Source organism: Trachemys scripta, chromosome 8, assembly GCF_013100865.1.
Source record: "Trachemys scripta elegans isolate TJP31775 chromosome 8, CAS_Tse_1.0, whole genome shotgun sequence".
Classification (NCBI taxonomy): Eukaryota; Metazoa; Chordata; order Testudines; family Emydidae; genus Trachemys; species Trachemys scripta.
In genome coordinates this window covers 9,033,670-9,049,395 of record NC_048305.1, presented here as the reverse complement: position 1 = coordinate 9,049,395, position 15,726 = coordinate 9,033,670, and the positions used below count along the sequence as shown (strand labels likewise).

Sequence of the window (15,726 nt, the reverse complement as noted above, 5' to 3'; positions counted from 1 at the left end):
ATGTGATCATGTTAATTTTAAAACTATGTACAACTACGCGAGAAGCAATGGTAACATGGAAATTGATTAGCACAATTGATAGATTATATTATTTCTTGGTAAATAACTGTGTTAACAGTCGGTGTCCTCACTGCATACCAGTTACTGCTGCCTAGGTGTATTTTAGAGTAGTTTTGAGGAAGTTAAGGAAAGATTACCGGCCGTCCATGTTGACTTTCATAGTACAGAAGACTTTTTTGGAGAGATGTTTTCTCTTCTGCCAAATGGTCTTTTGTCATTTTCTGTTAGACAAGAATAATTCACATCTATGTCAAACATGCAAGTACCTCTTTTCAATAGCTTCACTACGTTAGGCAACTTGGTAAATGATAGGCATCTTAGCAAATCAGAACATTTAGTTATATTCCATATATTCTGTCCTTATCTAAAGAAACCGAAATAACATACACTTGAATATTTTGGCAAAACAAAATAATGTGCTGCAATAATACATTTTTGTAAGCCTAATACATTAGTGGCTTAAAAGTGGACATTCCTGAGAAGTATTACAACCATCTCCTTTCCACCGCAAGTACAAACGAGACTATACTATAGTTAGAAGACAGTGAAGTTCTGAATAAAACCATGGCTTTACTCAGAGGCATCCTCAAAATTAAATGACATCTGAAATAAATCTAATCGTCTTGCCAGACAGATAAGCTCACCTACTGATAAAATTACATCTCAGATGACTGATGTTTTATTGCTCTTTTAGACAGTATTTGAAGCTGTTGTTTCTAAGAAATGTCAGTTCAGACTTACTTTTATGTCTTCTGGCAAGCATCTTTCAACTCGTTTCTCCTTCAGTCTTTTCAAAATGAGTTCAAGCGTAGCCTCCTTGGTAGGCTTCTTCTCTTTCTGCATAACCCGGGGCTCATCTTCATTTTCTTCATCTTCATGGTCAAGAGAAGAGCCAAAGCTTTTTGGAAGAGTGTTACTTCGTGGACGTGTTTGAGGTATGAATTCTCCATCTGAGCATTTGTGCTTTTCATCTGGATTAAGAAAATTGCCCCATCCCAAAGAACAAAGATATCAAAAACTATTTAGAACTAAACAGACAGATGACAAAAGAACTGATGGATGACATAATACATTTTATTGATACAAACTATTTTCAATTAGCCCTTCCTGAAGTCCCACAGACAAGTGTAAACTAATCCTGGTTTTGGAGAACAAATCAGAAGTATACAGAAGTTAAATGATTTCTACTACCCCCAGGTTGTTCTTGAATGTGTAAATTATTTCAGTTTTAGTGTGAGGCAATGTATCTTTGTCTGAAAACAAAATTTGTGCAGCATTCCATACCTTTTATTTGTTTTCTCAGTTTGGTAAGCTCTGTCATCCACTTTAAAACCTTTGGATTGGCTGCAATATCACTATAGGAGGGCTGGAAAAAAAATACATAAACTACATTTGCACAGGAGCAAAGAAAACCACAGCAAGCTTGTTCTTTAAAGCTTGTTGAGTGAAATCTTTACAAACATTTGACATTTTTACACTAGCCAGAGCATTCTAATTAAGTTGTTCTTGTTCCTTCCTTCTCCAAACCCACATTATCTCATCTGACAGCTCCAACTAACCTGCATGCAGGTCAGTGCTGGACCTCCTTCGGTCTCAGCACTAGCAGTATGCTGCCTACTACCAATGTTCTCCAGTCTGAGGCAGGAAGAGGGGCATGGTTACAGGTAACATCAGGAGAATAGAGTGGAGAAGATGGGCGAGTTCCAGTAGGAGAAAGCCCCTGCAGGGACTCACTGAAGGATATGGTCCCGAATTAACTTCTTTCCATCTGCCAAAAGCCCACCCTCCCATCATAGCACCCCCTAACATAGCCCCTACATATGGCCAGAATGTCACCCTTATTCACATTGGAGTCACACCTTACTCCACAAGGAGACGTTAATTTTTAGTGGAACTCCTTGTGGAATAAGGCAACTTTCAACGTAAGTAAGGGTGACAGACTTTGGCCTTGAAAAAAAATAAAAAAAAATAAAATATGGGATTAAAAAAAAAAAAAAAAATCAAACATTGTTAGGATGTTAACTTGCAGACCACTAACTTACTTTACAATTTTTGTCCTTTTCAAATTGTTCCTCAAATTGTCTTATTTTTTTCTGCAACTTCTTGACCAGCTGATAGGGTGTCCTGTCTTCCCTTCTGTCATCTTTTGAACTAAAGGATGCTCTTCGTGTTCTGAATTAAAAATCAAAAAAAAAAACATCAAAGTTTTGTACATTTTAAAGACTGTAGCATAGCAGTTCCCAAACTGTGGGCTGCGACCCGAAATGGGGTCACTCCATCAGCAGATGGGGTCATAGTAATCTTGAGTGTGCGGGGGATGCCATTCTACAAAATGGTGTCCTCCACACAGCATGACTTCACATGCACAATACATGTGTGGTCATATCGCATGGAGGATTGTATTGCATGCAATACAAAATGGTGCCCTCCATGTAGCATGACCTCACACACTATACCTGATGTCATGCTGTGAGGAGAATGCCATTTTATAAAGTCAAATGTTGTCCTCTATGCAGTGTATGCAAGGTCACGCTGCATGGAGACATCATTTTTAACTGGTGTCTTCCATGCTGTCTGGGGTCACAGGAAGCAATACACGTGAAAGTGGGGTCATACAGGGAAAATGTTTGGAAACTGCTGCTGTAACCAATGCAAGCAACTGTATATTTACATGCATTTCACAGGTCACATGGAATTCTGCAAAAGGCACTGATCTGTTTTTATGACTAAGCAGAATGAAGAGGAAAATGTTCCGACCTATTAACTTCTTTTCTCTGACATTACATTTCCACTAATCATCACTGTAAAGTTGTACTCTGCTCAGATGAAAACATGGGCAGCTGGAAAAGTTGCCATTCAAGTGGGGAGTCACATATAAGAGCCACCCCTTCCTCTTGCCACAAGATGATTTCAGCTAAAAAGCTGCAAACTATGACATCTAAAAACTATTATGCTATTACAAAATCCACTTCTACAAGGAAAACCATAATCTTTCCTTTAAACACAAATGTAAGGATCAGGCTGGTGAAAATGGTACCTCTAAATAAATGGGCAAGACATTTCATTTATTCACAGAGAGCATGTCCATCAATCCTCCCTACAGAAACAAATTAATAGTAAAACCACAAACAGGGAAATAAAAGAATACAGAAAAAAAATGCTGATTCCTAGTGAGTTCTTCAAGAGATTTTCCCTTGACCAACAAGTTGCTTCAATGCACACTTACTACTCTCAGGGTGGTGTCTGCTACAAATGTTATTATTTTAGATTGTCGGAGTGCCCAAAACGTACTAAATTCTTTATAAACACAGAGGAAGATATCCCTGCGTCAAAGAGCATATGTTCTAAAAACAGTTCCTTTGATGGATTTTGTAGCAGAGGCCTCTGCAGTAGTGTTCCTGGCTTGTCCATAGCATCAGTGATTCAGAGACTGATTGAAACTCAGATTAGAAAATACAGGTTAATTTTTTGTATGACCAACTGTACAGAGAAACATCATGAATTCAGAACAATTCAGGTGTGTGCACATGTTTAAAAGAACAACCCCAGCCTCTGGAGATAGGGATTCTCTTATCTTGATGCCTTGGATAGTGATAAGACATCAAGATAAGAGAATCCCTACCCCCAAGTACTGTAACACTAGGGTTGTTCTTTTAAACACACCCATCCCTGAATTGTTCTGAATTAATTCAAAAATAATGATTCTGTAGTATGCTACCCACTCTTCCAAAGCACAGATGATCACTCTTCTAATGCCTAACTGAACTCCTGATGTTATACAGATAACTGTATAACTCCTGATTACCATATACAGAATATCCAGAGATGATCTGACTGGATTAAAAAGCTTGCTTTCTTCGTATTATCAACAAGCCCATTCATCTCAAATCCTAGATTATTCTTTGGAGTTATTTATTCTCTGAAGTTTTCCTTAATCAAGATGCTAGTTAAAAAGGGAAAACAAATATTCCCCTTTTAGACTCAGTGATAGCACTAATACAAATAGCCTTTTGGTGAAAAACACAGAGCTGCTGAAAATAAGCTATAAAATAATATACTAGTAATGATTTTACCAATTAAAAACAGCTTTTAAGTCTCACAAGGCTATGAAGATACGCGTCCACCAAATATATAAACCCTACAATCCCTAGGGTTTATTAATGACAGATTTGAAGATGGAGTCCTCAGGCTGAATTTGGATTTCCTTGTGCATTTGTTCAGCATCTTGGGATCCAACACGGCTGAAACTCCTCATTTCAAGACCAAGAATCAGTAGTTACAGAATTTCCACTAATGCACCTGTCTGTAGTATACAGAACAGGGTATCATTACACCACTAGCAATGTTTGGGATACCTGGTCCTCAAAGAGCTCACATGCTTGATTAGTGTTATGAAGGGTATATGCAGAATAAGAGTATAGATCTTATGATCTGATATGCACTTTTCTGAGATTGTACTCATCAATTTGCCCCATGGTATAGGTCTTTCCCAAACTTTTAATTTTCTCTTGACTTTGGTGAGGGAATGGGAAGAGACAAAACTTTTCATGTCAAAACATTTAAAGCTGAATGAAGAGTTAGAGTCCCATCTGGTCTTCCTGTTCCCAAATTCTCCTGGGACAACTATTTTCAACACACATTCAAGCACTTTTTAAAAAGTGCTTTTCAGAGTAATAGTATTGGACAGAAAAGGACACTGAATAATTGGCTATCTTTGAGGGTCATGTTCCCCTAAGCAGATTATTACCATATAGAGAATTTGCAACTCCTTGAGTTGAAACTCATTCTTCACAGCAGAAAATACGTGGGGTTCAGACCCCTATAGCTGAAGATCTTAGGGATCCAGTGGAAGTAAGGACACCCATACAGAACCTGGATGCCGTCACATTGCTGGCAGTGTCCCATCTCCCCAGTATCTGCTTGGCAGCATGACTCCTTCAGAAACTGTAATGTTAAATGCTCCCCCTAACCACTGCTACCTTCCAACAGTTCTTGGGAGCAAAGGCTTTTCCACAGCGCAGATGCAAAACCTAAGCTGTTATTGCAGGCTTGGGCTGAACAAGCTTGTACCATTTTGCTTTTCATGGAGTGTGGACGGATATGCCACATAAAGCAGCTGTCATACAGCTCGGTCTGCTTCCAACCTGTGAATCTAGCTAGACTCCAGAGAATGCCTCTGCTTCCATAGGGTTTTGGGCAAGTAAGGTTCCATGCACTAAAGCCGGCCTTCCTACCTTCCACACTTCCTTGCCCAGTTTGTGTGCAGTTTTGATTCTCCTTGGCTCCAAAAAGCATAGGAGAGCAAGAGGCCCTTTGGCTCTCAATGGACAAAACAAAAATCTAACTCAAACACCTTTGCCTGAAATTTTTTCAACAATTTTCTTTGATAAATTCCCTCTTAAAAGTTTTGCTAGTACCAAAAAAATTCTTCGCACACATAATGCAGGGTTCAAAAGAAAGCCCTAGGGAGTACGTTACACAAAAGAACCTGCCAAGACTAACTTATCTCTTCAGAAAGGTCTTTTCAGATTGTTCCACCAAGCTACCATACCAAAGCCCTTGAAAATAAAGGAGGGTATAAAAGTCTGTGTTGCTGCTGCTTCAATACTTCAAGGACAAAAGTCTTCAGTCTTCATGTACATCTCATCCTCAAGGCTAGACGTTCTTTGCTGATTGCATCCTTCTCCAAGGTTACAATAGTAGCATTCATTTTAGATAACTGTATACAATGCAACTTCTCCTTTGGAGTTTACAAAACATTTATTATCTATTCAGATGCTAGCCCTCTGAAGCTCTCCCCTCTCAAAGACTAGATTAATAGAAAGTAGCACTTTTCCTAGACACTGAAAAAAAGTACTCTGGTGATTTCTTTAGTGAACTCAGGACATTTCTTTGCCTGCTTCTGGAGACAGGTAACATACATCTCTGTTTCCTCTAACACAGAGTGGAAAGATGCTCTGCAATCTAGAAGATTTGGAAAAAAGTGCTATTCTTCACCCAAGATCCCAAACAAAGGAAATAGTATCTTCTTGTTAGATTCTAATCAGACTTTTCCCTGTAGTCAGAAATCTTAAAAACTAAAATAAGGTTCACAAATATAGCAATTTTAAACTGCCTTTACTGTCCATCATGGAGAGAGCTTGTGGCAAGAACAGGAACGTACAGGTACAAGAATCTTGACTGAAAACTTTTTTCTAAACCACTCTTCCATTTCAGCAGAGCTGGAAGCAACTTTATAGTGATGATTGGTCGGCCAAACTATTAGGGAACTCTTCCCACTTAAAACAGCATCTCTCAACTACAAACTACATCTTTCAAAACCTCCTGTACTACAAGGCACATTAGAGCTAAACTACGCAGCAGCAGACAGCACAGAGGAAACCCCCACTCACTACGATGCCACGAACTCTCTACCCTCCAGAGACTAGCCTAGGGCTGCTCTCCCCACAACTAGCCTGCTACAAGTCTCATCCAAACTGAACTCCCGTTCTTCCCCAAGTGACATGAAGTCGCAGCTGGGAAGGAGATGGAAAGTCTCAAAGTCAGATCTGTCTGTGGGGAAGTCCGAAGGAGATACAGTTGGGGAGCTGTTAACATTAAAACCAAGCTTAGGACCTACACAAGGCAGACACATCCCCAGCTGTGGGGATCTTGCAGTGCACAGAAGCGTCAGCCTGCCCTGCCCTTACTCTAGAGGAGCTCCAGTGTGCAAGAGGAAGTCCCTCTTTAGCAAGCTCCCCAGTTAGAGGAGAAGCCTATTCTACAGAGCTCCATAGCTCAGTCTTTGTAAGAACTCTGCAGGACAAGCACTTCTTCAAAAAGCAGCACCCCAGCACCTGATGCCTTCTTCAGTTTGGTCCCTTTAAAACAAAGCTCCCTGACCAACTAATTATGGCATGAGGAGGCACTTATATAGCAGTTTTACAAAAGGGAGAATTATGTCATCATTTGAATGGCCACATAATCACAAATGGTACTCTTAGACCTTCAATTAGTCATCCAAGTCTTGAAAAACAATAGAAAGCAGAGATACAACATCATTTATTTTCATGCTAACAGTTTTTTCTAAATTGCACAAACGTACACACCTAACAAAAGAAAGTGCTTTTGATGAGGAGTCTAATGTTTCTGGATCATGCAAGAAACGCTGGCTTTGTCCAAAATCCAAACTACGATGCGACAACACTGGATGACAGTCCTCCAAAGGATGACTATTCATTCTTCCAGCTTGTGGGGAAAGCTGGGCTTCTCCAGATTCACTGTCCTCCTGCCAAGATTTAAAGGCAGGAAATGGCTCTACAAAATATAAACAAGAACACAAAAATGGCACTAGTCTATTAAAAGAGTAATAAAACAACAGTGTCAAAAGGAAAAATAAATGTGTATCCAATGCTTAATCTTGAATGCTATAAACAATGTGTCACACACAAAGTGAATAAATATAGTGAAATACATTAGAAAGCTACAAATTCTGTCAGGTATTTCAAAGTATATCTAATGAGTATGCATTGGTTTTGCACAAATCAACAGCACATTTGTGCATTATTTCTAGACTTAAGCAACTTGGAGACTATGGGAAGTATGCATTTTCGGTAAGAGTTGCAGCAAATTACAGAGCAGATGGATTTCCAGAGTACTTGACCAATTTATTTATATAGTTATCCTCTTGACATTTGAATAGTGCTAGTTAAAATGGACACTATCAATTAGGAGCAATGTTTGTTTACTGAAATCCATCTTTACAATGATGACGGTGGGGGGAAATCAATATTTGTGTAGGGACTACACAACTCAAGACTTCTCCATGTGTTGCCCTGCAGTCACAGTTCAACACTACTCCTGAAACTGTGCTGTGCTGGCAAAATTGTTTTTGTTGGTGAACAAACAAGGAGGTAAACAAAAAGGAATTATACCGTCACGCTCCAATAGAAGCAAGGAAACTATTTGTTGGAAGAGACTGCTTTTAAGCAGGGGATTACAAAACAATAGAGAATCTTTAAAAGGTTTAAAGTTAGTTAAAATCTTAACAAGTCAGTTGATAGTGTCCTTTAAAATTCTGAAATATGTTTTATTGCCCAGCAGTTTGCTTATATTTCTAAAAAATAATTCATTTCTCTTTTCCAAAGGTAACAGAATCTGTATTTTCCAGTGAAAGTCTGGAATTTGAAAACTGAGTTCAAAGTGTGCAGAATGACAATAAACCCACAATGTCACATTAAAAAATAACCCTTGTACCTGCTTCCCATTGAAAAAGAAATTCATAATTGTTTAAACAATTGACTTGTAAACATGAGTGTAAGACACAAAAAGGGAAGCTTTTTCACTTGAAGATAAGAATTGTCCCAAGATATGGGAACAGCAGGTGAAGGGCTAGTTAGAAAGCAAACCATCAACCATCAAAAAGGCAGATAACTGAACATATGGTTAACCATACTTACCCTCCCCTTCTCTCTGCAGATGCATTGTTTTGAAATCAATGAGGGGGAAAGTGATAGGACATGACGCTAATAAAATGAAAAAGAATGGCAAAAATACTAAAGTGAACACACAGCACAGTCAGAACAAACCATACATAACATGTAAAGCAGGAAGATACAGTACCACAGGAAAGCATTCCCACTACTCAATTGCTCATTTTGGGCCAGGTCCTGAGCACTCTCAATTCCCAGTAACTTCAATGGCAGTTAAGGGTTCTCAGCACTTGCCCGATGAGGCCGTTAATCGAAAGACTTTATAAAGTTTTAATGAAAGAAAATAATTTTTGACTGCAATTCAAATAAAAACCCACATGGCATCTCCACATTTTAACAAACACACTTTTTCAAAATGCAGCTTTTGTTCACAACTTGTAAGTAATGGAGATCAGTAATCCTTATACACACAGGATAAATGTGGAAAGCTTCTTCTTCCCGCTATCAACCTCCAATGATAAGATTAAATGATTTGTGTCCCTGAATTTGCTTTTTTCACTAGCAGAAGAGCAAGCTTTTAATGCCATTTAGATGAGGCAAGAATCTGATTGGTCACAAACCTTTTAAGATTCTGCCAACAAGTTATTATAATGAAAATTAATCCCAATCTTGCAAACAGTTGCACTAATGAAGACTTCTGCAGTCACAGGGCCTGCACTCATTGGCTTAAACAGGATGCCAAAAAGGTCTGCATCAGCATGAATGCTTGGAAGATTGGGGTCCTAATGATAATTCTAAACAGGGCTGGAAAACATCCAAACCTAGAATACTGCAGCAATAAAATAAAGCAAATTATCTTGCATACAATATCATCATGAGTTTACAACCCAAAAACATGTAAAGTAGACAATCCTCGTATCTTAAAATAATTTACACAAAACTGATCATAAAATTAGCTGAAGAGCTGGATATATGAAATCAAGGTATATTCTACATGTAGAGAATTCATGAAAACAAAGAAAAATGAAAGCCACATAGGTCTTATAAGAATATATAATGAGAACAGATTAACACTGACAGTCTACAATATAATATAAATAAGCTATTGCGACTGAAAACGTAAATTACTTTCTTTAACGATGAACAGGCCAAAATGTTCAAACTTGGATGCGTAACTTTGAGCAAAGATTGAAAACTTGGCCTCAGGGTCCTCAACATCCTGTGCATAGTTACTCCTTTATCAAATGTTGTGCCCTCCAAACAAAATTTTACTAGCACCCAAGAGCATAAACTGACAACTAATCTAAACACATAAATAGAACAAACAGTTTCTTTTGGCTCTAAGCTAACCATTTTGCAAAGTATGGGAGGGAATGTCTGGATTCATGCAGGAAATTATTGTGGAGACCAATTATAGGCAAATAATATGCATAGGTAAAATCAGCATCGTTATATAAATGACAAACTATAATAGCAATTTTCTCAAATGATTATCACTGTTTGATCTTCAGAGTATAACTTTATTTACTAACTGAGATGTGCTATATCTGCTTGATGTGTCACTAATTTATGTACACTTTAGGAATATTTCATTAAGGTTTAAGTCTGGTCACAGGGCAACAAGGGAAGGAACAGTCTTCCCTCTTGGAAGTTTGCAATCTATCAAAGATTGCTGGTGATTTATAAACCATTCAAACTTTGCTCTCAAAAACATGTCATCAGAACAGCTTGATGAAAATACAGCTTTACTCCCAACTGTTTGTATTAGACCTTGTACTAATCTGTAAAAAAATGCTATCTACTCTTTGGTTTTTAAAATAAAAAGTAGAAGTAAATGGACTCTGATTATTGATGGCAGTGAACAATATTTTCCCAGTGTCTCAATTCCATTTAGCTTAGGTGTAGGTGGTTTGATAAAAATTCAGATGTATCAACACCAGAGGAGGAAAACAGATCAGACCCAACTTAAGACAAATATTTCAAAAGGTGATGCATGAAAAAAAGTTAGGTTTTTGAGGTTTTTGCATTTATGATGTATACAGAAATCCTGAAAGGTTATTTCCAATCTCATGGGATGAGCAGTTAAGAACTTAAGTTAGGAATTTAGGTCTTGTTTATCATGTAAGACTATAGTGAACTGGTAGGACCATTATAGAGAAATCGAATTGAGAGAAGAAATTATATTTATTCATACATTTTAAAACACTTTTGTTAACCACCTACAAAACCTGAACTTCTGAAAACTTGGAAGAAAACTTTTTTTAAAAAAGTTTAATACTTTTCTTCAACTGAAAGCTGAAAAGCTCTCAATACACAATTTTACGTCTTCCAGTGGAACAGGGAAGACAAGACCTGACATTCCTGATATTTCTAAGGTAAAAAACAAGCAGACTTTTAAAAAAATGTTCAGGCCTAATCAAACGTAAATTGTATGGATAGTGTTTAATACCTTAGTTTTGCAATTCAATAAAATGTAGAAATATTTATCTTGCCTTAAATCACTATTAAGGGCTGATGCGCTTTAAGTTAAAAAAAAATGTCATTCACAAAAAACTACTTTGCTTATATAATTTATGGCAGAAAATTAAAGCAAATATTTTCAAAGGAGCCCCAGGGACTTACGTGCCAGGGTTTTGGCACATAAAATCCCTTAGGATCCTTAGAATATCTCTAGTCTAAACTCGGCAGTTTGCTGCTTGGCTATTTTTTTGTTTGTTTCTTTAAACTCTTGAGCAATTATTTTTTTCTTTTCAATTTCTAAAGGTCCTTTTCTTAACGGGGCTGTAGATTGGCAATGACCTCTTGGTTCAGCAGTTTAAAGTTCTATACATGGTGGTGGTCATACCCAAGTGTAAATATGCATTCTTCAGATAAAACTGAAGAAAACACAAGCATGAGCGGTCAGATAGCTAGCCTCTAAATAATGAAAACATCTTACTTATTGGGCTGTCAATTAATCACAGTTAACTCAAGTGATTAATGCAAAACAAATTAACTAGATTGGTTAGATTTCCTCTGGAATGGTGGTTGAAGCATTAAGGAGCATTCAAATGTTTAGCATATCTGGCATATAAATACCTTGCAATGGCGTTTACAATAATGCCATCTGAATGCCTGTTCTCATTTTCAAGTAACATTGTAAACAAGAAGTGGGCAACATTATCTCCCGTAAATGTAAACAAACTTATTTGTCTCAGTGATTGGCTGAACAAGAAGTAGGCCTGAGTGGATTTGTAGGCTTTAAAGTTTTACATGGTTTATTTTTGAGTGCAGTTTTATATAAAAAAATTCTACATTTGTAAGTTGAACTTTCATGATAAAGTAATTGCTCTACAGAATTTGTATGAGGTGAATTGAAAAATACTATTACTTTTGTTTATATTTTTACAGTGCAAAAATTTGTAATAAAAAATATAAAGTGAGCTCTATACAGTTTGTATGCAGTGTTATAATTGAAAGCAACATATTTGAAAATGTAGAAAAACATCCAAAATATTTATAATAAATGTAAATTGGTATTATATTATTGTTTAACATTAATCACGATTAATCACAAGATTTAAAATAATTAATTACTATTAATTTTTTAATCGTTTGGCAGCCCTACTTATTTTCATGATTTTGAATATACTGCAAAATCAGAGTAAAAATTACCTTCCCATTTGTCACCATCAGATACATTCTTCAGATCTAGATGTGGTACTTGGATACATGTTGATTCCTCAGGAACATTAACACTTCCATCTCCTGATATTTCTGATTCAGTGTTTGCATTCAGGTCACAAATCTTGCTACCAGAATCCTGTATTTAAATAAATACTACATTTTATTTTCATCATCTGGTAACTGGGCACCAGGAGCTAGCAAGTGCCAATCCTAGCACTGCCATTAATTTTTTGTGTGGCTTAATGTCTCTGCTTCCCTACCTGAAAAATTAGCATATTGTCATAAACCTTCCAACTTCTTATAAGAGTAACTAAAATTTGTACAGCACTCTGTATTGTTCTTTATATTTTCAAACATTTTTAAAAAGAGTTAGCCAACCAAAGATTTCATTGTTCATGAAAGAATATTTCACTGCTAGAAGTCTATTCATTGCCATCTGACATGGTTGTCCACTAACACATACCACACACACGAGAAATTATCAAAATCCTAACCCAAGTTCGCTGACAGAGTGGAAAAGCTGTTGAAAACTTTAGTTTACAAAAATAAGGAAAAAGCAAATGAAAGAAGCAATTTCTTACCAGAACCAATTGTGAAGACATTTTATCATTATCATCGACTGATTCACAATCTTGCCTAAAAATAAGAGACAGACTGGTTATTGTTTTAAATAAAGATTGTTAGCTGATAGCAGCGGCTGGTGATATTCTGCTCTTCACAAGTAATGACAACACTACCCTAGAGAGATGGAAGGAGACATCTAGGAAACTGGCAAATTGTTAGACATCTTTGTGTGGAGGACTTTACACCGGTCATATAAAGACCTTCTGTTATTCTCTTGTTTGCAATAATTGCTAGAACTGTAGTGGGATTTCTGAAGAGAATATTCTGCTGTATTGGTGAAAAAAATTGGGTAGCAAATATTACTGAACTTAGTATTTTAATTCTTCATTCTGCTCTTCCCCAGCCCAGCACTTAAGATTTGAGCAGTAACAATCAAAATATATGTCAGTTGTATTCCGGCTGCACCAAGGCTGCTTCTGACACCTTCTCTCTCTCTCCTTCCCAGAACACATGGCTGTGCGAATACACAGTCAGACAATCATGTTTTTGCCTTGAATCTTTCTTTTTGAATGAAAAAAGAAGTTCTGTGAACTCTGGATGCCAACACTACAGAAAGTTTTTCTGCCTCACCTTTCATATTTTAAGTGGCAAGTTCATAAATGCTCCTTTTTGCCTCTGTATGTTATTGCACTGTGACCAATTACCATAAACAAATTAACACATTTTAAAAAATAATCCACAACTTCCAACTGATATTAGTGAAAGTGAAATGCATACCTTTCACTGTTGTTTTCTTCGTCAACTTCTGCATCTTCATTACATGGCTTCAACAATATGCCAACAGTCTGTGGGCAAAAGATTAAGTTTAGACATTTTTCAGACAGATATTTTGTAAAGTGAAAAACTTCCTATAGTCACTCTTTCCAAAAAACAAGCCAGAGCTTTTTATGGATTGTATAAGTCAGGTCCAATTGCATGATTTTTTTATATTCAAATGAAACCAGTAAACCCTTTTACACAAATAAATAAGGAGAGAACACACAGTGCACAGAACTAGAAATACAGCAGTAGCTTTCCATTTTCAGCACATCCATAAGGTTTTTTTGTCCACCTATGTTTGTTTAGGATGTGGGCACTGGAATGTGCCAATCTTAGGCCAAATTTTGGGCCTGAATATTGTTAAGACAGTAACATTACCTAAGTCTAAGATAATTATGTTGGATGAAGGCTTCTGTTCAGTATGTGTAAAATGAAACATGTCTGATGGACTTTCTAAAAAGGGACTATTAATCCTGGTTACTAAATAAAGCTACAACAGGGCTGTAAAGAGATGGAGAAATCCTGGCAGTTACTGTGACACTATCTCAGAAAAGCATGTTAGATGGATATGCGTCACCATTTTGTTTGTTAAATCCTAATGTAGATAATAAGACTGATTGCTCCAGCTTGGAGTTCACTGATTTTTAAAGAGTAGATGCTACTGTAACCAGGTAAAACAAAAACAAAATGTCCATAGAGGGTACCCTTTTAAAAAGCAAGTGACATATTTGGGATGGTTATTAGGAACAGTATGAAATACAAGAAAGACCCTAAATTACCTTATAGTGTCTGAAGCACAAAGTTAATATGGCAGCTCTCACATCAAATGAAAACTGTTTAAACAGCATGTTATTCAATACATCTAAATCAATACAAATTCATGTACAGCAGCCACTTTTGCAAAATAGACAGCCTTCTATCAGATAGGGCCAATTCACCTTATGCAGTAACGGAGGTTTGAGATGCGGGTCCCTGTGGGTGCTCAACTTTAGGTGTCCATATGCCCTGCGCTCGTAATCAGAGATTTATGGTAGCAGTGCCTGGTTGGGCTGCACATGCACGGTTCCAGTCTCGCACTGCTTCAGGCAGTTAACTGGTGCTGTGCGACCAACCCCTGCTCTGTTCCTTCTCTACAGCAAGGCCTACTAATAAACTCCGAAGCAGAGGGGAGGCGGGAGGGTAGTGGAGCACTTACAAGGACACACATCTCAAAGAACCTCCATTACTGCACAAGGTGAGTAATTTTCTCTTCTTCCTCAAGTGATGTCCCTGTGGGTTCTCCATTTTAGGAGGAGACTTCAGAGCAGTGCCCTCCGGTGGAAGGAGGGGCTTCGGAGTTGAAGTTGTAGCAGATGAGGGTACAGTGTGACTGAACAGGGTATCGTAAGATGCATGCTGTTGCAAAGCATAATGCTGGGTAAACGTGTGTAGTGAGGCCCAGGCTGCGGCTCTACAGATTTACGTGATGGGAACATTGTGAAGAAACACTCTATGGAGGCTGATAGGGCTCTGATAATGTGTGCGGATCCCCGTAGGGAATTGTCAGTCATGCTGGAGGTAACAGTTTTATGCAGTCTGATATTCATTTGGATAGCTGTTGTTTGGATATAGCATTGCTTTTTGATCGTTCGGTGATTGAAACCAATAGTTTTGGAGACTCGTGAAAAGATTTTGTTCTATCAATGTAGAAGGCTATAGACCTGCAGACATCCAAGGAGTGTAATCTGGACTATCGTCTATCCATACGCAGTTTGAGAAAAAATGTAGGTAAGTGGATTGATTGACTGAGGTGAAAGAATGAGACAACTTTAGGTAGAAAGTTGGAATGTGGTCTGAGGGACACTTTATCTTTGAAAAAGATTGTGTAAGGTGGATCAGCCATGAGAGCTCCTTGAGGTTTTCTGTTTCCGCCCTGGATGGTCATAGTATCTATGGCATTGTGCATACAGAGGGGGTCGGAATCTTTGAGGGGTTTGATAACTTCCCTGTCTTCTTTTGATCTGACGTGTGTAAATGCCCAGAGATCACAAGTCGCCCTCGAATCCTTGAGGCTATGTAACGACTCGTCAGTTTTGTCCACAAAAAGTTTGGCTCCCTCGAATGGTAAGTCTTCTACAATTGACTGTACTGGCTTTGGAATTCAAGATAGAAGGAGCAAGGAAGCCCTCCTCATAACCATCGCGGTTGCTACAGATCTCACTGCTGA

At 37.7% G+C, this 15,726-nt stretch overlaps 1 protein-coding gene across 2 annotated transcripts in view; it reads right to left on the bottom strand.

The window, feature by feature from the left end:
• The window catches only part of FAM13B (family with sequence similarity 13 member B), a 59,592-nt gene that overhangs the window by 7,700 nt on the left and 36,166 nt on the right, over window positions 1-15,726 (bottom strand). The window contains exons 10-18 of one of the 2 annotated variants that reach the window (XM_034778227.1): window positions 13,479-13,546; window positions 12,719-12,773; window positions 12,126-12,273; window positions 8,499-8,564; window positions 7,149-7,356; window positions 2,103-2,232; window positions 1,345-1,426; window positions 802-1,031; window positions 198-281 (exon numbers count right to left, since the gene is read on the bottom strand). In XM_034778227.1, the coding sequence (XP_034634118.1) occupies window positions 198-281; window positions 802-1,031; window positions 1,345-1,426; window positions 2,103-2,232; window positions 7,149-7,356; window positions 8,499-8,564; window positions 12,126-12,273; window positions 12,719-12,773; window positions 13,479-13,546 (1,071 nt within the window). The remainder of the gene's footprint in view (window positions 1-197; window positions 282-801; window positions 1,032-1,344; window positions 1,427-2,102; window positions 2,233-7,148; window positions 7,357-8,498; window positions 8,565-12,125; window positions 12,274-12,718; window positions 12,774-13,478; window positions 13,547-15,726) is intronic. The other variant, XM_034778228.1, reaches the window with a different exon arrangement.